The 24,092-nt window shown below is 43.8% G+C and overlaps 2 protein-coding genes across 2 annotated transcripts; both read right to left on the reverse strand.

The window, feature by feature from the left end:
• On the reverse strand, nucleotides 1,291-4,277 carry LOC8061223 (lysine histidine transporter 2). The gene is made up of 7 exons (XM_002443081.2): nucleotides 3,997-4,277; nucleotides 2,938-3,321; nucleotides 2,464-2,857; nucleotides 2,265-2,370; nucleotides 2,008-2,099; nucleotides 1,807-1,875; nucleotides 1,291-1,653 (listed from the first exon to the last, which is right to left on the reverse strand). Exons 1-7 carry the CDS (start codon nucleotides 4,167-4,169, stop codon nucleotides 1,555-1,557), a joined length of 1,317 nt encoding a protein of 438 aa, XP_002443126.1. The 5' UTR covers nucleotides 4,170-4,277; the 3' UTR covers nucleotides 1,291-1,554.
• On the reverse strand, nucleotides 4,629-8,592 carry LOC8061224. The gene is made up of 5 exons (XM_002443082.2): nucleotides 8,377-8,592; nucleotides 7,974-8,044; nucleotides 7,212-7,261; nucleotides 5,194-5,330; nucleotides 4,629-5,110 (listed from the first exon to the last, which is right to left on the reverse strand). Coding segments are annotated over exons 1-5 (477 nt in total). The 5' UTR covers nucleotides 8,379-8,592; the 3' UTR covers nucleotides 4,629-4,893.

A 24,092-nucleotide genomic window follows, 5' to 3' on the forward strand; every position in this document is an offset into this window, starting at 1 on the left:
GTAGAAATAACAGACACTACGGTTAGTGACAAAGCTTAGGTGAGATCTCGCCAGCAATCTCATCTTCTAACGATCTGGCCAAAAAAAATCTGAACTGCACCATGGTGTATGTCTGCATGTTTTCGAAAAAATAAATTTGACCATGGATTAGTATCATGGTTGTGGAACTACTAATACAATTAAGATGTTTTTTCTTTTTAAATTCCAATGCCCCTTGTGCTATAGATTAGGAAGATCAGTGTAAATTGATATTGGAACTAGAAAGCAATTTGTGAAGACTGGTTTTTACTCCATTTGGCTTGAAGGTGAAAGGTTGTTGAGCCGGTTTGCTGCTGCACAATGGGATAAAGATCAGTGGCGTCCTTTCATGGAGCCGTTGTGGTTCACCAAATCTATTCCTATGTATTGTCTTCATGACCGCAGAGCTCAACATATTCTTCCTCAAGTTCTGTCTATGCATCCCTCCAAGGAATCCCTTGGTCATAAATAGGTTGATCCTATGGTGATTGATTAGCTGATTGCTATTCCAACGATCTCTGAGTACAATTCCTTACAAGACGGTTAGCCTAAGAAAGTAAGAATGCTATTCAGTTTTTCCCAACATCACACATGAAAATAGTTTTAACTTTATGTTTGGGAGGGAAAAAAAAGAAATATTCTGCAACTTGTTTGCTGACCATTTCAGATGGCCATGCTTTGATTTTATTTGGTTAGTACTTCTGCAAGGACATACAGTAAATGTTGGATGAATATAATAAAGTCATGAAGCAAGTTTATTTAGTGGATTATCATGTCTCTGATGCTTAGATTGCTTGGATGCGTCTTAGAAAAGCTTCCTACTGAATTTGTGACATACATATGTCATAGGAATTTTATTCCTTATCGAGAAGTACTTTCCCAATTTGGCTCTTCATGTGTTGTGCCAGCTGATACTTGACATTTGATATTTTTTTCTTCTCCCGTTGCAACGCACGGGTATATTTCCTAGTACATATCTATACGTGAGAATGGAGATAGTTAGTGCAGAACCAAGATAATTGGAGTAGAAGAACTGGGTGTGGTAGCACGTTCGTTAACGACGCAACACATTTGTGCATCACAGTACAATTTTAGGCTCGTCATCTATCACCATCTCAGTCGTGTGCAGGCTCGTCATTTATCACCATCTCAGCCATGCAATGTAAGTGCAGGGTTGGCTAATAATGATGAATTTACAGGGTATGATTATCAGCCCAAACACAGGCAGTATGACCTGAAATCTGGAAAATGATCGAAGGCAAAATTAATCACTATCCTATCGAAACTCGAATGAGATCGACTTAGCCATAGCACAAATTAAACCGAGTGCCATCATCCATCCATATCCAATGCAAATTGAACACACACACACACACACACACACACACACACACACACACACACACACCATATGGCATATAATAATATCCTTGCCTTTTGACACAGATAAGTAGATCGATTAAACCTCTAGCTACTTGCTTATGTTTATCTAGCTAGATATCTAATAAACTCTTGGGTAACGAATGGAATAATCAATCACGAGAAGAACTTGTAGGTGGAGGCGTTGACGATGATCGACCGGAGGCCACCAATGGGTGCAAACACCGTCAGGAGCACGCCAACTATGATGCAAAACTGCAGGTCATGTCAAAGGCACCCCATTTATTTATTAGCATTGTATATCAAAGATTTTCCCAAATCACATGCATGAATAATAATGCATCGTCAATACATTCTATTCTTGAGGTATTAAAAGAAGAAAAAAAATACTGTGAAATAATGACGTACCCAGTTGATGAACCATGAGAGGCTAAACGTCTTTGGCTTCTTAATCTTGAGCCATAGGATGCAGGGAAGCTGTTTGGTTGTCGTGCAGTAGTTTGATTTGGGTTCAGTCAAAATTAGTTATGAGTACATCACAAGAACATGAAGTGCTTAGAAAATAATGGGTTGAAGCAAACAGATAGAAAATTCTAAAGGATCTCTCACATAGTAGGTTGTCGGCGCAAATGCAAAGCCACCAAAGAACCCTAGCAACCCCCCGAAGAACGGCACGGCGATGCCAACCAGAGCTGTGAACACTGCACGTACGACGACACAAGTAAATGGATGATCGGAGCAACCAATAAATGATGAACGACACTAGCTATATATAATAGGCAGGTTTTCTTGGTCACTACACTATCACTATGTATATAATCAGGTCATTTAATAAATGCGTTGATATATATACAAGTACTACCCACCAACATAGAGTGAGCGCGCTATCAAACGGAGAGGCAGGCCTGGCCTGAACCGGAGTTTCTTCACCAGGAACGTCTCGAGCATGTCAAACACGGGCATGGCGTAGATCTATTATTATATATATAAATGTGTCATGGATGGATTTATCACAAGGAAGGAATTAATTAAGGTACGTAGCTGTGCGGTATGAAATTTTGGGACCTGGTAGCTGCCGATGACGTGGACGACGACGAAGATGTTAGCCATGGCGATGAGCCAGCGTGGCTTCTCGAGTGTGATGAGGATGTTGTCGTCGACGGCATTGCCGAAGACGTAGTAGCCGACGAACGCCACGGGGAGGTAGCAGATGGCGACGACGATGTAGGCGAGGACGACGCCCTGCCACATGGGCTTCTTGGACGGCTTGTCGGGCGTGGACGGGATGGTGGCCTGGATCTCCAGCACCACGTTGTGCCCCGCGTACGCGAACGCCACGTCCCCCAGCGCGCTCAGAAAATTGAACGTCTGCCCCGTCGCCGTGGACGCCTTCATGCTGTAATCCACGGCGGCGTGCCGCCCCTTGTGCGCCGACGCCGCCCATGCGATCGTAGAGTAGCTACGACATGTATATATTGCATGCATGTGATGATGATCTGAACGATCCAAATAACCATTTTTCAAGTGGACAGACCGTACCTGAGCGACATGACTGCGGCGGCGAGGGAGACGAGCGTGATGGAGTTGAAGTTTGGGAGCTGCGAGAGGAGCAGGTGGATGGCGGCGAAGATCATGATCCAGGAGCTGGTGTTGAGGGGCTTGCAGTCCGGGCAGGAGACGGCGTAGCACTTCTCGAAGGACTTGCCGCCGGTGACCATGTAGACGATGCAGACGCCGACCTCCACGATGAGCTGCTGCGGGACGACGATCCAGAGGCCCAGCTTGTCGCCGAAGGCGTGCTGGCCCAGCTCGTGGTAGCGGTCGAAGCGCTTCCCCGGGACGCACTCGTGCATCTCGACCATCTGCCACAGCGTGTACAGGGTGATCACCCACGACAGGAGCATGGCCACAACGCCGGGGCCCCTGCATATGCATTCAGAATTTCAGATCCATGAATTAATCGGTGTCAGTCACATCACAATGCAAGGCAAAATAATTAAATCTCTCGTCTTCTCTTGGGAGATGAATGCAGTGAGGGACCTAGATTTGACTAAAGGGTGTGCCCAACAAAAAAAATAGTATACAGTTTGATGAAACCATTTGTCAATTCGATAAACCATTTTAAAATTGATAGGAATTCGGTATGAAGGCATTAAATAATATAATAAGTCTTAAATTCAAATATTAAGATAGAAACTATGACTAAATAGTTTGAATATAGGCATATATGTTGTCTGACTATTTTAGTCGTAAACTTTTTATAGAGCATGGATATGCCTCGATTACACCATCTTCATCCATTTTAAAGAAAATATCCTGTCCAATGAATGTGACCTAATTAAAAATATTATCATCCTGTTTATTCCTTAGCTTTGTTTTTACTAAAAACTAAAAATACCCTCAAACGATATAAATATCTGATACTATTCTAGAAATGTTAGACGAAATGATTCATAATCTAGTTATCTCGAGTCTCCCTCAATAATCAAGGAGTACATAATTAGTTACTTCTAACAGGAATGTAGTACGTATTATATGTATAATAATAGATCAGATCAGTGGATGCATCTCGCCGGGCGCCGGATCAAACGTACGTACCATCCGAGCTCGGACATGGCGTAGGGCAGGCTGAGCACGCCGGCGCCGACCATGGCCGTGACGTTGTGGAAGGCGGAGTACCACCACTTGGCATTCCTGGACGAGGTGATGGGCAGCCAGTCGTCGATGGCCTTCTCCTCCTTCTCCGTCGACATGCTCGACGGCGGCGCCATCTCGACCTCCGATCGACGACGACACGTTCCCCCAAAGGCACAAGAGAGACTGAGGGAGATCGAGAGGACGCAGTCACTTCAGTTGGGCACAAGGAGAATATACGGGATCTGGACTCTGGATGAGTACCTCTCATATATATATATATATATATATATATATATATATATATATATATATATATATATATATATATATATGTGCCAGGTATCTAGCTAGCTCTAACAACCTGCTAACTGGATTCCCCCTATTTCTGGGGGGGACGACCCAACTGCCGACGACGATGTTACGTACGTTAGGATCACGTCCTGCCAAGGAAACCTTGCTTCCGTGTTGCCTGGGTTTCTGTTGCCTGGGCCTCGTCAGTTTTGGATTTCGTCGGTTAGATAAATTAGGCCCCCTTCGGTTAGCCCGCGCTAGTACAAATTAACAGAAGGAACTAGCTAGAAGGCTCGGAATCATTTCCATGCAACCAGGCTTTAATCGGAACTGAAACACCAGGTTTTCAGCTAAAACCATATCCAAATCGTCAAAGCAAAGACACCGATTCAACAAATATCAGTCAAAAGGCCACCCAAAGAGGGGGGAAAAAAGATCTGCTACCTCTACTGGTACCACAAACTATACCAACCACTGATATCAAACTTCGATGAGCTCCGTCCTTCTAATCTAATGGAACACGGGCAGTCATCGACATCGAACCAAGTTACTACTGAACGAATACAATCAGATATCCATTGCTTGAGAGCTTGACGACGCACCCTTCTTCTTCCTCCTCCTTTTCTTGTCCTTGGAGTCCGTCTTCCCCTGCTTCTCCACGTCACTGTCCTTTGCAGCTGCAGGCGGCTGAGTTGCTAGCAGGTGCTGATGGATCGCGGCGAATGGGTCAAGCTGAAACTGCGGGTTGTCCAGTACAGCCTTAAGACGGGCAGACTCCCGTACCCTGGACAAGAGATTAGGGTTTAGAGCCCAAAATTATAGTTGAAAAACATGACGACCTGAAGCAAGGAAGAAGGGAGGATTTACACTAATGTCTGTCTTGACTTGCAGTTCAGCTTTCCTTCAGTCTTCTGCTCTGGTGCAGCTGGTTCTGGGAGGAACTCTGACAGTGCCGAGAGATCATATGCTTTCAGTTTCTTCTGGCGCCGACTCTGTTTACTTTTCTGCTCACAAAAAAAAAAAAAAAAAAAATTGAAACAGACAGTAAGACAATGCCATCATAATAAAAAGTAAAAGGAAATGCAAATTACACAAATATATAATGACAAGTGCATGTGAATTTACATATTGGATCCATATCAAATGCGTATGGTGCACACTGCGATAGCAATACAAAAGAAAATATATATGCCAAGCTGCAGGAGTCTACTTTGGGATGGAGTAGACCTTCCTCTAAAAAATATCGCAAACATATAACTAGCTAAGCGAACATGACAAATCATGACTTTAAAAATCTGTTTATGGTTACATGTATTTGTTTTTATGGTGCATGCATATAAATGAACATGTGAATGACATTAGAATATTGCTCTTCTGCATCATTTATTCACTACATCAGGAACACATAGAATGGTGTAACACATACTGGAAATTGGTGTGATGCCATCAGATTGACCAAACACACGCGAATAAGGACTTAAGGCCCGTTTGATGCCGCACCAAACGCCCTCATGTGGAGAAGTGCTTCTAACCAGCAAAAGCAAAGCGCAGAGCTGGAGCCGGAATCGTTTTCATGTACGGCGTCGTGGAGCGCGCGTGGAGAAACCGCACCAAATGGGCCCTTATTACAATTAGATCCAATACGCCTATTACAACAGAGCCAAACAGGCCCTTATTACAACAGAGCCAAACTGTGTCACTGAGACTTTGAAATTTAAATGATTTATTGATACTATGAACTGTGCAACAAAAAAAAATACATCTTCCATCACAAATGGAATTTTTCCAGTGTATCAACCTAGGCAATTTTCCTAATCCCTGACTTGGTGGACATGCTGCCATTGCTAGAGCAATGGTCGCATCTGAGCAACTGCTCTAAGTGATACTCTACGTGTGAATGACCCGGACACACTAAGTCTTTTTCACTTTTCGACCATACAAGTACATATATTTTGAATTAATTCTCATGTACATACTATCTTTTTTGAAAAATTATGAAAATACAAGGGAGAACTGTAAACTTCAGATTAGCAACAGATGCATTTAACATCATGCTCTTAAAATAGTAAAGTGATTCTCCTATAGACCTATACAGTATTGACCTCAGATGCTAAGTTGTGGTCATTACATCTATGTTGAAGGTGGAATATCTACCAGTACGAGAATTGCAAAACAATCTGGAAACAATCAATCATAGCTCATTCTGGAATTCTTGCAAGAACATTTAGAAACCTGATATTGATTATGTCCATTTCGACTCAGCCATGAGCAGCTAATACTAGCGCTAACTGCTTTTCACATTGTTTGGATGTTTCTAGGAAAAGACTGAGATCGAAGTTCTAAACTTGTGTTTTTCTTCAGCACAATTCACAAAAATTAGGCCTGGTAAACCTGGTTGTACTCAATTCCTATGCAGGTTGAATATGAGGTTCAAGCCTTAAGGCATCAACATTTAGGAGCAAGCCTATGTTTAACTGATATAAACACTGAAACCCTATATTGAATTACTTAGTAAACAAGCGAATGCACATGATGACATCCAATTGTCAGGGCATCTGACCCTGTAACTAAAGTGTGGTATCCTTCAGAAAACCTATACTACAAATTAACCAATACTAAAATATTGAATATGGTTGTGAGTTGACTTGTAGTATACCCTAACTTCTAGGAAAAGGAGGTGATTAGAACTTTAGGAGTTTACATAAAAACTTTTAACAGACGTTTACATTGAACAAAATGACTCCTCACAATTGGCAGGGCGGTACACAATATGATTTTCTTTGTGTGGGCAGAAAACTAATATTCAAAACTGCAGAGTTTAACAGACATGGAAAAGACAGAAGAAATGAATTATATATGGTAATGAAGGAGCGTAGTTTGAGTACCTTACTGATAGTCTTCTTAGCATTTAAGGAAGTAACTGCATCTTTTACTTCTGAAATAACAAAATAACACTTTAAAGAGTTAGAGCACAAATTATGGTAAATGAAATAGGCCATGTTATTATGAAAAATAAAAAGAAGATAAGGAAATGCAAATGGAACGCATGCATGAAAGACCCAACTTGATAAAGGTCATGTTATAACTTATAAGATAAATTTCATAAAGTATGTGGAATACAGTATATGAAGCTAAGCTCTTCTTCTACATTACACTATGCAAATCATCAAAAGTGAAGAATGGAAATGCTATTTCCTTTGCTGCGAGCAGGGTAGAAACTAGCAAGGGGGCATTTGCAACGACAAACTAACCCCTAAATGCCTAACCACTGGGGGGTTGAACAATGAAGGCCACCCAAGTACTAACTTTGCTGAAAATTTCTGTTATGCTAACTATTTGATGCAATTTCCATTCTTCTTTAGTGAATTGCAAGAGGTACTGCCCTTTCTCAAAAGAAAGTATGTTCAACAATAGCAGAAAGTTGCTATGGCAAAAGCCAAAGCCTTTATCCTAAGGTCAGCACTTCAGTCAGTTCTTCCATACTATCAAACTTTAACCCTCAACACAATACTACCTGCACATGTCTGGCTTACATACATCTAACTATACAGGCAGTGAAAGACATATGACAAGAACAGCATGACGGAATCTATGAATCAGGAACATATATAGGAAACATCATCAATTTAACATAAGGTCACACCTACTTGTGTAAAAACTGAGCTTCTTTTCCAATTTTTGCTTAGATTTGAGCTCATGCTTCTTAGAAGACCCAGTCCTGCAGGCATTTCAACAAGAGGAATTTTTAGAAATGTAGTGGCCATGCCCAGAGAACAAAAATAATATTTTTCGCACGGTCTAATTCAGACATTGACTAAACAATGTCAGTATTGCAATCAAGAGCAACTTGAGCAGAACAATAGCTTCTTCCCTAGCCTTCAGCTATAAACAAAGTGACAAATGACCTTAATATTATCCCTATAACATCCTAATTCCTCAAATACCTAAGCTCTGGTCCATGAGCGCCAACATAGCACTACATACAAATAGGAACCAAACGGATCGCGATTCGCGAGAGGAAAACAAGAAAGGGAGAAGGGAAAGACAGACATGTCGGCGCGTCGTGGTGGCGGAGCAGAGGAAGGGGATTCAAAGCAAGCGGGGGGCGGGAGGAGACGACGGAGGAAGAACAGTAGAGAGCGTCCGGCTGCGGGCCTGCTGCGCAGGAGGATGAGGTCGGCGTCGGCGTCTCGATGGCGGCGGCCGGTGGCCGGCGGCCGATTGTTCCTTTGTGTGAGTAGAGCTCGACGTATGGGTGGGTGGATCTCGGGCCTAACCTAAACGGATATCTTCGGGTGCTGGCCCATCGGGCCTCGATTTCGTCGGTGGACATGGGCCATGACTAGAACGGTTGTGGCGGCCCATAGTGCATAACCGCCCGGAAATCTTCCGGTCCGGAATGTCCCGATGGGAGCTGTCAGCTGTGTGCGTTTCCCGCACGTGCATTGCCAATGTTTCCCGTGTGGAATCTGTTTGTGTCGACCGATACCACATAAAGACGAGTGGCAAGTACTGTTTAGATGTTTAGATTGAAGATGAAAAATTTCTGTGTGTCACATCGGATATATCGGAAGGATGTCGAGAGGGGTTTTTAACAACTAATAAAAAAATAAATTACATAGTTCGTCTGGAAACGGCAAGACAAATCTATTAAACATAATTAATTTGTCATTAACACATGTGGGTTACTGTAGCACTTAAGGCTAATCATGGACTAACTAGGTTTAAAAGATTCCTCTCGCGTTTTTCAACCAAACTGTGTAATTAGTTTATTTTTTTATCTACATTTAATATTCCATGCATGTGTCCAAAGATTCGATGGGATGGATGAAAAAATTTTAGGTGTGGAACTAAACAGGGCCTTAGATGGTCCAACATTGGAGGCAGCAGCTCATGAAGCTCAATAACTTTAGAAGGGAGAATTAGGTGTATAGCTTCGGAAAAAACTTATCTTAGACATATAATCCTTTTTTTTTAATTTGGCTCTATGGCCTCAAACAAATTTATTTGGCTCTATGGCCTTTCAGTTTTAGGCAGCTAACAGTGTTAAGGTCACCCAAAATCCAAAATATTTTCAAGATTCTCCATCGCATCGAATCTTTGGACACATGCATGGAGCACTAAATGTAGACGAAATAAAAAAACTAATTGCACAGTTTATCTGTAATTCATGAGCCGAATCTTTTGAGCCTAATTAGTCTGCAATTGGATAATAATTGTAAAATACAAACGAAAGTGCTATAGTGTCCCAAAAAAATTTCGTGAGGGAACTAAACAAGACCTAAGTCAGAGGTAAAAAACAGTTTTACCCCTAGCGAAAAATAAAAGAACTCTATTTTTTACGTGAATATATATATATATGTGGTTATGTACTATATATATGTAACACGCCAGTGTTATGGTTGCATAAATCACATGCATAACATGAGCATCATCATCTACTCAAGCATATCATGATCATCATCTACCTTGAGCCATGTCATTTTATGCTTAAGTGTGCCTTAACTTGTTTTATCATGCTTCCTATGCTTATGTTTGTATGAACCATGCTCATACTTGTGTGTTAAGCCTTGGTAATTAGCTTACCTATGCTTAACTCAAGCTTAGGAACAATGTTCATGTTGATCACTTCTCCAAAATAATCACTTAAGTCATACTTACATGTATAGGCCCTAGAAACCTCTTTTGCTTAGGCTTTTAAAAAGTGTTTCATAAAATGTTTGCATGTCAAAACTTTCTACAGAAAAGTTGTAGGAAATTTTATAAGGAACAAAAGTTGTTTTATGGCCATCTCATGAAAATGACAACATCTTGCTCAAACAGTGCTTGCAAGGCAGAATTGGGTGCTGTTTTAGCACTAGTCGAATTTGGCTAAGTCCTGGCGTGAGCAGTTTGCTCGAATGATTTTGGGAATCTCATATCTCTCAATCCAGGCCGATCTGGCTCTTTCTGTAGTTGTCAATGTTGTAGAACTCAGCTAGTACTTCAACTTTGTCAACTACACCATCTCCTAACTCGCTTTGGTTTGGAAGTTAGTCATCGTCGAAGTTGCTCTGCCAGTCGGTGATCATGTCGCCTCATTCAGAGCCGAGCTCGCCGTCGTGGACGCCCAGCGCGACGCCTGTCCGCCATTTGGCGCCCGTACGCCGGCGTTGGCCCCGCTCGTCAGGCCGTCGGCGTCGTCATGGACGCCACGACACCCCGCACTCACTCAGCGCCCGTCCACTCTCTCCTCGCGCTCCGCCAGGCGAGAGCGCCGTCGCCATTGCCGCCGTGAGCTTCGCGAGCTCCTCGCGCCCTCGCCTCTGCGTCTTGCCTCGCCTCCGAGCGTCTCCGAGTTCGCCTCGATCTCCTCCATCTTCTCCACCCCTCGGCTGGACGAGATTTCCCCGAGGTGAGCGACATTTCGCGAGTTCCTCGTCGTCGGGTTCACGGCCGTCGTGACCCCGATTCCGGCGAACCTCGCCGCTGCTCCGTTCTCGCCTCCCTTCTTCCTTCTGAGTCGCGTTAAGGTTTGCTTAGGTCTTGGTGTCGGTTCGCGTCACGCCATTCCGGCTGAAACACCACCGTCGCGCGGGGACATGGCCGCGCGCACCGCCGTGCTCACCGCCGACGAGCACCTCGCACGTGAGCAGGCTCACCGGAGCCGTTAGGGTTAGGCGTTTCTACCTAGAAAGCTCCGCGCTAACTCACTGGTGCTTAAGCCGCCCTTCCCCGACACTCTACCGGTCGGAGATGGCCGGGGTAGCTCCGCCATGCCGCCATGGCCGACGGCGACCCCTCTCCGTCGTTAGAACCCTAGCGCCACCTACCTCCATCGATGCGGAATCACTCCTGGAGCACGGTGGTGCCCTTGGATCCGCCGGAGAAGCTCACCGTCGGCGAGCATTCGCCGGCGAATGTGTCCTCTGTTCTCTGGGTCGCTGACGCGCGGGACCCGTTGTCGGTGACTCAACGGTCTTCTCCTTTCTTTTATTCAAATCCAGGTTTTTGGCTTTCTTGCAAAAATCATATCTTCTGTTTCTGAGATCCAAAAATTGTGAAACCAATTTTGTGAGATTCTTTGAGATGGCTAGTGTTTATTAAAAATATAAAATGAACCATGTTTTCTGGGAAAAATAATTATTAAGATTTAATCTTGTTATTCTTGAGTAAATCCATATCTCTTGATATATTGTTCATCTTGCTATGAAATTTTTATGCTAGGCTCTAAGTGGCATGAGAATGCTATGATAAATATTTCATGATTTTTGGAGTAATATATCTGTGATATGTAATTTATATTGGTTCTATGGCTTGTTTTCTTATTTAAATCATAGTAAATAATTGGTGCTTATGCTGGTGCTCTACTCTGGTGTCAAACTTGCTTATGGTATTAGTAGCATGTAAATAATCTGAAATATGTGGTTTGACACTATATAAGCCATGTTTCTTAATTTGTGAAATAAGTACCTTGTCACATGTTAAATGCTTATCTTAAATTTGGCATGTGCAATTGCCCTAAAAATTTTATGGTGATGTCAAGATGCTATGCTTGTGCTTCTGTAATTTTTGTAGATTTTTTCTGAGCACTTTTGCTAGTATCTTGTAATTATGCTCCTTTATAGAATTAAATTAATAAATGTCTTATTATTAAGTGTTTTGGAGTTAACATATGTTGTTCTGGTAATCCTATAGTATGTTTGTGCTTATAAGCCATGTGGTTGATACTGATTATATTTTGGCTATGTCATTAAATAATTAATTAAGGGTTAAAAAGCTGTTCTGGACAGCAAGGAAGTAGACTAACTTTTTCTTAATGATAACTTGGTTTTCTGGAAGACTTGTCTAAATCAAAGTTGTTGTAAACTTTATGAACTAGCTGTGGTTCCAAATTGGGATCATTTGGCCCAATAGTTTAAAAGTTATAGCTCTTCCAAGTTGAGTTCCAGAAATAGGTGTCCTCTGTTTTTCTGGGACAGAACCTGGAACTTTGTTTAAATGACTTGTTTAACCTATGAATCTTGCTGTGATGTTTAAAGATGAATTGTAGATAATTTCATAAGCTTTCCAGAATGTCCTCACTTATATTTGTTGGATCTTTTTAGCAATAGTTATGACCTGTTTACTGAGCTGATTCTGTTATGTGATGCTTGCTGTTTATAGTTTAACTTGGTAGGTTTTGGCTAAGTTAACTTATCATCTTGTGTGAACTTGTTATAACAGTTATTCCATAAATGAGTGTCCAGTGAGTCTAATTATGTTATCAAGCATTCATTCTTTAGTATGCACACCTTCTTATTCATCGAGCATGCAATAGGTGCATCGGACGTGACAGCCTCTTTCGAGCTTCAAGTGAACCCCGAAGGCCAGGAGGGCAATCCGGAGACGGAGGTCCAGCAAGCCAGACTCGAGGAGCCCGAAGAGGAAGTTGAGTGCCCGAATCACGAGCCAGCCTCGTTCGTGAAAGGCAAGCCCCGGAGCATCCTAAGTCTCGCCTTTACTTTCGAAAGTTTACTTGAATTTGTTGATGCATTTAAGTATAGGAGTTGTGATGAAACCTTTGCTGCATTTTACTCAATCCTTGTCCAGATATCTTACCACTACCTGGTTATAGAGTTAGGATCGAGTAGCAGCTTAGCCATGCTTTAATCGGTAGAAGTCGGGTGATATCCTGTCACCTGCGCGATATAGGGTTATGTCGGATCACGATGGACTATATGTGCTATCGTGGATGGAACCTGATTAAATTGACTTAATCCGGGTGGAGTTTTGCAAGGTTGTAGTAACTCCATCTGTGGCAGCTAAGGACCGACCGTTGTACGTCCTCTTGTCATGTTGAACGCATGTCTGACACTTAGTTGGTCGGATAACTCGTTCCGACCGCGAAGCCTAGTAGTATGACTCAGGCCGGAAGACCGGCAAGTATAAAGTGCGCACTACCGGAGGAAGTGCGGTGTGCGGGGGACCATTGGCGTAAGCCCAAAGGCAGGTGAGTTAAAATTCCTGACCTCCCTGGCAGAGTGGTAGCCCTGGGAGTGTGGCGTTGATCGGAGCCGCGATTTCTGAGTCGTACCAAAGGTGACCCACTGGCTCTCCGACGGGGGAGGCTTGGGTGAGTGCTAGGAATAACCCTCCAGCTGGATAGGAATCGATTCGAATCGCCGTCTCTCCTGGATAGTGAGAAGTTGACAGAGCAGCGGCAAACGTAGCATTCACTAATGAACTTGGTCCGTGATAATGATGATAGCAAGAAAGAGTATATGATGAACTTGATATGGTTATTATTGCTTGTAATAATCAAGTGATGTGTTTTAGTACAGGTGTTAATCTAGTGGTAGGCTAATGACGAGTAATGTGATGCTTCTACAATGGTGTAGTCTCTACTAAAGCATTTCGGCAAATGTTGAGTCAAGCTAGCCACACTTTATACTCCTTGCATGAACCTTGGTGTCTTTTATGTTTTACTAGACGGGTAAGTCTAGCTGAGTACATCCTCGTACTCAGGGTTTATTCCCACCTGTTGCAGATGATATCTTTTATGATGGCTTCTGCAAGACCTGTCTCCATCCCGCTAGGGATGAGGACTAAACCGTTGGGCGCGGTTCTCTAACTACTTCGTATCTATTGCTTTTGGATGGATGGCATGAGACAGTGGCTGAACAAGAACTTGTGAAATAAACTTTGGAAAGTGTGTGTGATTATTTTGCTTCCGCTACTACAAACATGTGTTGTAATAACTAAGTAACTCCGATGTGGTGCCGCTTCGACGGCAATGAATGACTATGTAACATTTGCTGTGTTATGTTGAACTATTACGATCTTGGTTTGTTGCAAGTTGGTTTGAAGTCCTTCATGATTTCAGTTGTCTACCGGAATTATATGGGCTCAAGTTTGGAAACTTGATCACTAGTTGATCGTTTCTACACTTGAACTCTTATAATTTGGTCGGTTCTGTGACAGCTGGCATCAGAGCAAGTTCAGCATTATAAATGCAGCGTTTGTGTATTTAAAAACAAAAGAGTTTTTAAATAAAATGGTGTAAATCAATACTTAGGATATGCCAGTGGTCGAATCCTCCTTGCCCATATAAGGACTATAGGTGGCTATTTAAGTACTGACTTGGGGGGTTTTATTTATGCATCTTCGGCAGTACTCAGGTACGGATGTGTGATGACCGCACTATGCTACCATGTGGTCTAATTGTAGAGGTAGCCTTCATATGTGAGTTAGCCACGTATGTCGTTAGATTTAAATTATGCAACGTCGCACCTACGCTCTGGTAAGTGTGAGCTGTGAGAGCATGATCGTTCAAACGGCGATCTAGGGGAGTGTTCACGGTGGTTTTCTGGAGTGGTGACATGTCTAACCATGGAACCATGAAAGAAACTTAATTGGGGAGAATTTAATTTCTCGGGTAGCTGTGGTGTCATTGTTTGTGCATGTTGGGCATGTCCAAGCAATGTGCACTTAGTTTACCGCTTTCTTGAGTGATATATTGGGAACTGTTGGGCTGCAATGAAGTTTTCTGCAGGTACTCTAACAGCGCACGTGTAATTCGCTAGTTATCATATCGAGAGACGAATGTATGCCACCGTATATTCGTTAGAATATTAATTTGCTAAGTTTGTGAGGACGTACGGTTCGTGCATGCATCATGTCGCATTCATACATACATTCTGTCTACTCCTTCCCTTACCATGTCGTCCCTTTTAATTAAATAAATGTTGCTTAAATTAATCTTCTCTTACCCATGGTATTCCTATTCCTTTCCACAGATGGATGTGCCCGCTTCACCTCGCCCCAGTGACACCTTTCTGAGCGAGTTTGGCACTCCTACCTTGCTCTGGAGGGTGCTACAGTTTGTGGGGTATACTGAGCCACCTCAGTATTCTTGGTGGGAGCTGGATATGACAGGAGAGTTGCAGTGGTTTGCTGTGCAGGGAGTTGTCCCTCCACATGGGGGCAAGCCTGCATGGACAGGGTGGACCTGTAACTCAGATGGGCAGACCCCATGGGAAGCAGCTCAGGTTGCAGCCCATGCGATGCTGTTCAACATCTGTTAGAGGTTTGGTGATGAGCTGACAGGAGGACCAGCGGCCTCCATTCCCCGTGCTGACCCAGCAGTAGCGGAGTGGAAGCAAGCTCATGGTTGTGCGTTGGTCTGAGGCATGGGAGAGCGAGCGGAGAGTTCTAGTCCTGCTATGAGTGCTATGATGGCTGTGCTCAAGCTGTTCAGTCAGCAAGAGGACACTTATGCACAGGTGATGGTGGCTGTTCGCCAGGCTCAGGAGATGCAACAGAAGGCTGAAAAGTGTGCTCGCAAGTTTCGCAAGCAAGCTAGACTCCTGAAGCAAGCTCAGAAGGACCGCAATGACTGGGAAGACATTGCGGAATACCGTAGGCAGCAGTGGGTGAAGGCCATTAGGGAGAGAGAGATCATAAGCAGGATCAGATGAGTCAGTTAGCTCGAGAGAGAGGGAGACAGTGCAGGAGCGCTTAGTGCAGGTCACTCGTGAGAGGGACACTGCACTCCGTTTGTCAGAGAACAGGCGCCGGGCATGGGAGATGCACCGGATTCAGTCGCTTGAGTGGGAGAACTATCTGCAGGATCAGATTGAGGCTGGTCTTGTGGAGATTCACCGTCTCAACAACTTGCTACACCCTATTCCTCGCCCTGTACCCGTGTATCTAGAGGTGGGACCTCAGGTGATTGTGGCCGATGATGATGGTATGGAGGTAGATGGACCAGCAGCGGCTGCACCACCCTTGCACGAGGATGTGGAGGACGAGGAGCTTGAGCCGGTTAGTGACGAGGATGGAGAGGCAATCTTCGACGCTGACTCGGACGACGAGCCTAGAGTGTAGTGAGTAGTGGGTAGTTGTTATGTGAGGATCTTTTGTAGTTTGGCAGTTAGCAGTGGTGCTTTTGTAATCCAGAACCTTGATCTTTGACTCATGTCATGTACTGTGATGGTGTAATAACTTTATGGACCCGATGTGTTAACTTTATCATGTTTGACCGGTGATGACGATGTTTTCCGCATTGTGCATATTACGGATGTCTCTGTCATATGTTGGATTGGTGATGTTGTTTTGTGGAATTGAATTATTGTGCCTTTTCTGTAAAGCTATTCTTTCGAATACTTTCAGGCATAAATATAAGTTCTTCTATGGCAAATCTTGTCATCATCAATGCTCACTGACTGTGTCTTTATAGATGTCTCGTGGCACTCGAGGTGCGGAACAACGTGCAAACATGAACCCACCCCCTCCTCCTCCACCACCGAATCCAGCTGAGCTGATGCAAATGATGGTGGAAAATCAGAGGATGCTCACTGAGACCATCAACCGGATGGCAAATCAGAGTGGTCGTCATGCACAAAAAGGGCCAACACCTAACCAGTACAGTAGCTTCAAAGATTTCATGGATACGAAGCCCCCATCTTTTAGAGAGGCTGAAGAACCCCTTCAAGCTGAGGAGTGGCTGAACACGGTGGAACAAAAGTTCCGCTTGCTTCGACTGACCGAGGGTTTGAAGGCCGAATATTCAGCTCACCAACTGCAGGGTCCGGCAGGTATATGGTGGAATCAGTATCGGGAGGCTCTCCCGAACAATACTGTAGTTGACTGGAACCTCTTCCGTGAGGCTTTCAAGGGGCATTTCATTCCTCCGGGTGTTATGGAGATGAAGCATACTGAGTTCATGCAGTTAACTCAGGGAAACAAAACTCTGAAAGAGTATTTGCATGCTTTCAATCATCTATCAAGGTATGCTTTGGAGTTTGTGAACACGGAGGCAAAGAAGATTGCTAGCTTCAAGCGGGGTCTTGGCCCCAAGTTGCTGAAAACTATGGGCTGCTCTAAGTGTGCAACTTTCAATGAGTTTGTCAGTGATGCTCTCACTCAAGAGAACTATAACACTGTGTACACGGCGACCAAGACTCGCAAGAGGGCTTTTGAGGCCGGGGCAGGGGCGTCACAATCCAAGGCTCCAGTGGCAGCTAGGCCCCCGTACCGTGCTCCAACTCCTAACCAGCGGTATCGCCCTCCTGTGAAGAAGAATCAGGCAAAGACAGGTTTCCGCAAGGGGTACTCTATTGCTCTTCCTAGGGGCAACACAGGTCCCAGCTATGCCAAGACTCCACCTGCCAACCGTCCGTGCTAGAACTGCAATCAGACCGGGCACTGGCAGAGCAATTGTCCTTACCCGCCAAAGAAGGTCAACCAAGGAAACGTCCGCCAGGGGCGTGTTCACTACACAACTGTGACTCGTTTACTTCAGAAAGATGAGAAGTTTGTGTGGACGCCTGAGTGTGAAGAGGCATTCCACAAGTTGAGGACATTGCTAACATCAGCTCCTGTCCTAGCTCAACCTGATATCGACAAGCCCTTCGATGTCTTCTGTGACGCGTCGGGTATTGGTTTAGGCTGTGTGTTGATGCAAGAAGGTCGTGTTATCGCTTATGCATCGCGCCAACTTCAAAAGCATGAGGTCAATTATCCTACTCATGACTTAGAATTGGCTGTAGTTGTTCATGCTTTGAAAATCTGGAGGCACTATTTGCTGGGTAATCTGTGTAAAATCTACACTGATCATAAGAGTCTCAAGTACATCTTCACTCAACCTGAATTGAACATGCGGCAGCGAAGGTGGCTTGAGTTGATCAAAGATTATAATCTACAAGTGCACTACCATCCGGGCAAGGCAAACGTGGTTGCGGATGCCTTGAGTCGAAAAGCGCACAGTCACTCAGTTCAGGTGGAAGATCCGTTGTTGTCACATCTTATGCACCCACTTGTGCTCAACCAGATTTCTCTGGAGAGTACTCTTCGCAATCGAGTCATCGAATTGCAGCAAACAGATGTAGGCATCCACCATATAAAGAGGAAAATGAAAGAAGAAGAAACCAAGCATTTCCGGGTCGATGAGAACGGAATTCTTTGGTTCAAAGATCGACTCGTGGTTCCAAAAGACCAGGAGCTACGGAACCAGATTTTATCTGAAGCTCATTCATCCAAGTTGTATATCCATCCTGGTAGTAGCAAGATGTATCAGGATCTGAAACCTCTGTTTTGGTGGACAAAGATGAAAAAGGAGATTGCTGCTTTTGTCGCTCGTTGTGACAATTGTTGTCGTGTGAAGGTCGTTCACATGAGAGCAGGCTTACTTCAACCCTTATCAATTCCTGGTTGGAAATGGGAAGAAGTCAGCATGGATTTCATCGTTGGACTTCCAACTTCTGTTAAGGTTTACAACTCTATCTGGATGATTGTAGACCGTTTGACCAAGGTTGCTCGTTTTATTCCAGTTCGAACTGACTATCGTCCACATCAATATGCGGAGTTGTACTTCAAGCACATTGTTCGTCAGTATGGTGTGCCTCGTACTATCATATCAGATCATGGACCACAGTTCACTGCCCGTTTTTGGGAGTGCCTTCATGAGCAGATTGGTACTCACTTGGTCCGTAGTTCTGCTTATCATCCCCAAACGGCCGGCCAAACCGAACGTGTTAACCAAATCTTAGAAGACATGTTGAGGGCATGTGCTCTCTCTTTAAAGGGTTCTTGGGTAAAGTGGTTGCCGTTAGCTGAGTTCTCTTACAACAATAGTTACCAAGAGAGTATCAAGATGGCTCCATTTGAAGCCCTGTATGGTCGAAAGTGTCGAACCCCGTTGAATTGGGTAGAATCCGGGGAGCGAAGGTATTATGGCATCGATTTCGTGAACGCAGCGGAGTAGCAAGTCCGTACCATCCAGCAACATCTGGAAGCTGCTCAAGCCCGTTAGAAAAGTTATGCTGACAAGAGAAGGAAGCCGATTGAGTTTGCAGTCGGTGACCATGTGTATATCAAGGTGTCTCCGATGAAGGGCGTACGAAGGTTCGGAGTCAAGCGAAAGCTTGCACCTCGTTATGTGGGACCTTATCGGATTCTCGAAAGGAAAGGAAACGTAGCATACAAAGTTCAACTACCAGTTGAGCTTCGAGCTATTTTCCTTGTCTTCCACGTATCACAATTAAAGAGGTGCCTTCGTGTTCGAGAGGAGCGAGTGGAAGTTCGGGATATCAAGTTGAAATCTGACTTGGTGTATGAAGAAAAACCTGTAGCGGTTCTTGACCGCAAGGAACGGGTGACTCATAACCGTGTGGTTAAGTTCTACAAGGTGTTGTGGAGTAACCACGAGGAGGAAGATGCCACTTGGGAAACGGAGGATTATTTAAAATAAGTTTACAAAACATTCTTCGAAAATCAGTAAGCTTTCAAATCTCGGGATGAGATTTTTGTAAGGGGGGAGGGCTGTAACACCCCAGTGTTATCGTTGCATAAATCACATGCATAACATGAGCATCATCATCTACTCAAGCATATCATGATCATCATCTACCTTGAGCCATGTCATTTTATGCTTAAGTGTGCCTTAACTTGTTTTATCATGCTTCCTATGCTTATGTTTGTATGAACCATGCTCATATTTGTGTGTTAAGCCTTGGTAATTAGCTTATCTATGCTTAACTCAAGCTTAGGAACAATGTTCATGTTGATCACTTCTCCAAAATAATCACTTAAGTCATACTTACATGTATAGGCCCTAGAAACCTCTTTTGCTTAGGATTTTAAAAAGTGTTTCATAAAATGTTTGCATGTCAAAACTTTCTACAGCAAAGTTGTAGCAAATTTTATAAGGAACAAAAGTTGTTTTATGGCCATCTCATGAAAATGATCACATCTTGCTCAAATAGTGCTTGCAAGGCAGAATTGGGTGTTGTTTTAGCACTTAGTCGAATTTGGCTAAGTGGGCGTGAGCAGTTTGCTCGAACGATTTTGGGAATCTCATATCTCTCAATCCAGGCCGATCTGGCTCTTTCTGTAGTTGTCAATGTTGTAGAACTCAGCTAGTACTTCAACTTTGTCAACTACACCATCTCCTAACTCGCTTTGGTTTGGAAGTTAATCATCGTCGAAGTTGCTCTGTCAGTCGGTGATCACGTCGCCTAATTCAGAGTCGAGCTCGCCGTCGTGGACGCCCAGCGCGACACCTATCCGCCATTTGGTGCCCGTATGCCGGTGTTGGCCCCGCTCGTCAGGCCGTCGGCGTCGTCATGGACGCCACGACACCCCGCACTCACTCAGCGCCCGTCCACTCTCTCCCTGTCTCTCTCTCGCGCTCCGCCAGGCGAGAGCGCCGTCGCCATTGCCGCCGTGAGCTTCGTGAGCTCCTCGCGCCCTCGCCTCTACGTCTTGCCTCGCCTCCGAGCGTCTCCGAGTTCGCCTCGAGCTCCACCATCTTCTCCACCCCTCCGTTGGACGAGATTTCCTCGAGGTGAGCGACATTTCGCGAGTTCCTCGTCGTCGGGTTCACGGCCGTCGTGACCCCGATTCCGGCGAACCTCGCCGCTGCTCCGTTCTCGCCTCCCTTCTTCCTTCTGAGTCACGTTAAGGTTTGCTTAGGTCTTGGTGTCGGTTCGCGTCACGCGCTAACTCACTGGTGCTTAAGCCGCCCTTCCCCGACGCTCTACCGGTCGGAGATGGCCAGGGTAGCTCCGCCATGCCGCCATGGCCGACGGCGACCCCTCTCCGTCGTTAGAACCCTAGCGCCACCTAACTCCATCGATGCGGAATCACTCCAGGAGCACGATGGTGCCCTTGGATCCGCCGGAGAAGCTCACCGTCGGCGAGCATTCGCCGGCGAAGGTGTCCTCTGTTCTCTGGGTCGCTGACGCGCGGGACCCGTTGTCAGTGACTCAACGGTCTTCTCCTTTCTTTTATTCAAATCCAGGTTTTTGGCTTTCTTGCAAAAATCATATCTTCTGTTTCTCAGATCCAAAAATTGTGAAACCAATTTTGTGAGATTATTTGAGATGGCTAGTGTTTATTAAAAATATAAAATGAACCATATTTTCAGGGGAAAATAATTATTAAGATTTAATATTGTTATTCTTGAGTAAATCCATATCTCTTGATATACTGCTCATCTTGCTATGAAATTTTTATGCTAGGCTCTAAGTGGCATGAGAATGCTATGATAAATATTTCATGATTTTTGGAGTAATATATCTGTGATATGTAATTTATGTTGGTTCTATGGCTTGTTGTCTTATTTAAATCATAGTAAATAATTGGTGCTTATGCTGGTGCTCTACTCTGGTGTCAAACTTGCTTATGGTATTAGTAGCATATAAATAATCTGAAATATGTGGTTTGACACTATATAAGCCATGTTTCTTAATTTGTGAAATAAGTACCTTGTCACATGTTAAATGCTTATCTTAAATTTGGCATGTGCAATTGCCCTAAAAATTTTATGGTGATGACAAGATGCTATGCTTGTGCTTCTGTAATTTTTGTAGATTTTTTCTGAGCACTTTTGCTAGTATCTTGTAATTATGCTCCTTTATAGAATTAAATTAATAAATGTATTATTATTAAGTTCTGGTAATCCTATAGTATGTTTGTGCTTATAAGCCATGTGGTTGATACTGATTATATTTTGGCTATATCATTATATAATTAATTAAGTGTTAAAAAGCTGTTCTGGACAGCAAGGAAGTAGACTAACTTTTGCTTAATGATAACTTGGTTTTCTGGAAGACTTATCTAAATCAAAGTTATTGTAAACTTTATGAACTAGCTGTGGTTCAAATTTGGGATCATTTGGCACAATAGTTTAAAAGTTATAGCTCTTCCAAGTTGAGTTCCAGAAATAGGTGTCCTCTGTTTTTCTGGGACAGAACCTGGAACTTTGTTTAAATGACTTGTTTAACCTATGAATCTTGCTGTGATGTTTAAAGATGAATTGTAGATAATTTCATAAGCTTTCCAGAATGTCCTCACTTATGTTTGTTGGATTTTTTTAGCAATAGTTATGACCTGTTTACTGAGCTGATTCTGTTATGTGATGCTTGCTGTTTATAGTTTAACTTGGTAGGTTTTGGCTAAGTTAACTTATCATCTTGTGTGAACTTGTTATAACAGTTATTCCGTAAATGAGTGTCCAGTGAGTCTAATTATGTTATCAAGCATTCATTCTTTAGTATGCACACCTTCTCATTCATCGAGCATGCAATAGGTGCATCGGACGTGACAGCCTCTTTCGAGCTTCAAGTGAACCCCGAAGGCCAGGAGGGCAATCCGGAGACGGAGGTCCAGCAAGCCGGACTCGAGGAGCCCGAAGAGGAAGTTGAGTGCCCGAATCACGAGCCAGCCTCATTCGTGAAAGGCAAGCCCCGGAGCATCCTAAGTCTCCCCTTTACTTTCGAAAGTTTACTTGAATATGTTATATCTATTGATGCATTTAAGTATAGGAGTTGTGATGAAACCTTTGCTGCATTTTACTCAATCCTTGTCCAGATATCTTACCACTACCTGGTTATAGAGTCAGGATCGAGTAGCAGCTTAGCCATGCTTTAATCGGTAGAAGTCGGGTGATATCCTGTCACCTGCGCGATATAGGGTTATGTCGGATCACGATGGACTATATGTGCTATCGTGGATGGAACCTGATTAAATTGACTTAAGCCGGGCGGAGTTTTGCAAGGTTGTAGTAACTCCGTCTGTGGCAGCTAAGGACCGACCGTTGTACGTCCTCTTGTCATATTGAACGCATGCCTGACACTTAGTTGGCCGGATAACTCGTTCCGACCGCGAAGCCTAGTAGTATGACTCAGGCCAGAAGACCGGCAAGTATAAAGTGCGCACTACCGGAGGAAGTGCGGTGTGCGGGGGACCATTGGCGTAAGCCCAAAGGCAGGTGAGTTAAAATTCCTGACCTCCCTGGCAGAGTGGTAGCCCTGGGAGTGCGGCGCTGATCGGAGCCTCAATTTCTGAGTCGTACCAAAGGTGACTCGCTGGCTCTCCGACAGAGGATGCTTGGGTGAGTGCTAGGAATAACCCTCCAGCTGGATAGGAATCGATTCAAATCGCCGTCTCTCCCGGAGAGTGAGAACTTGACAGAGCAGCGGCAAACGTAGCATTCACTAATGAACTTGGTTCGTGATAATGATGATAGCAAGAAAGAGTATATGATGAACTTGATATGGTTATTATTGCTTGTAATAATCAAGTGATGTGTTTTAGTACAGGTGCTAATCTAGTGGTAGGCTAATGACGAGTAATATGATGCTTCTACAATGGTGTAGTCTCTACTTAAGCATTTCGGCAAATGTTGAGTCAAGCTAGCCACACTTTATACTCCTTCTTGCATGAACCTTGGTGTCTTTTATGTTTTACTAGACGGGTAAGTCTAGCTGAGTACATCCTCGTACTCAGGGTTTATTCCCACCTGTTGCAGATGATATCTTTTATGATGGCTTCTGCAAGACCTGTCTCCATCCCGCTGGGGATGAGGACTAAACCGTTGGGCGCGGTTCTCTAACTACTTCGTATCTGTTGCTTTTGGATGGATGGCATGAGACCAACAAGAACTTGTGAAATGGAACTTTGGAAAGTGTGTGTAATTATTTTGCTTCCGCTACTACAAACATGTGTTGTAATAACTAAGTAACTCCGATGTGGTGCCGCTTCGACGGCAATGAATGACTATGTAACATTCACTGTGTTATGTCGAACTATTACGATCTTGGTTTGTTGCAAGTTGGTTTGAAGTCCTTCGTGATTTCAGTTGACTACCGGGATTATATGGGCTCAAGTTTGGAAACTTGATCACTAGTTGATCGTTTCTACACTTGAACTCTTATAATTTGGTCGGTTCTGTGACAATATATATATATATATATATATATATATATATATATATATATATATATATATATATATATATATAT

Source organism: Sorghum bicolor, chromosome 8, assembly GCF_000003195.3.
Source record: "Sorghum bicolor cultivar BTx623 chromosome 8, Sorghum_bicolor_NCBIv3, whole genome shotgun sequence".
Taxonomy (NCBI): domain Eukaryota; kingdom Viridiplantae; phylum Streptophyta; class Magnoliopsida; order Poales; family Poaceae; genus Sorghum; species Sorghum bicolor.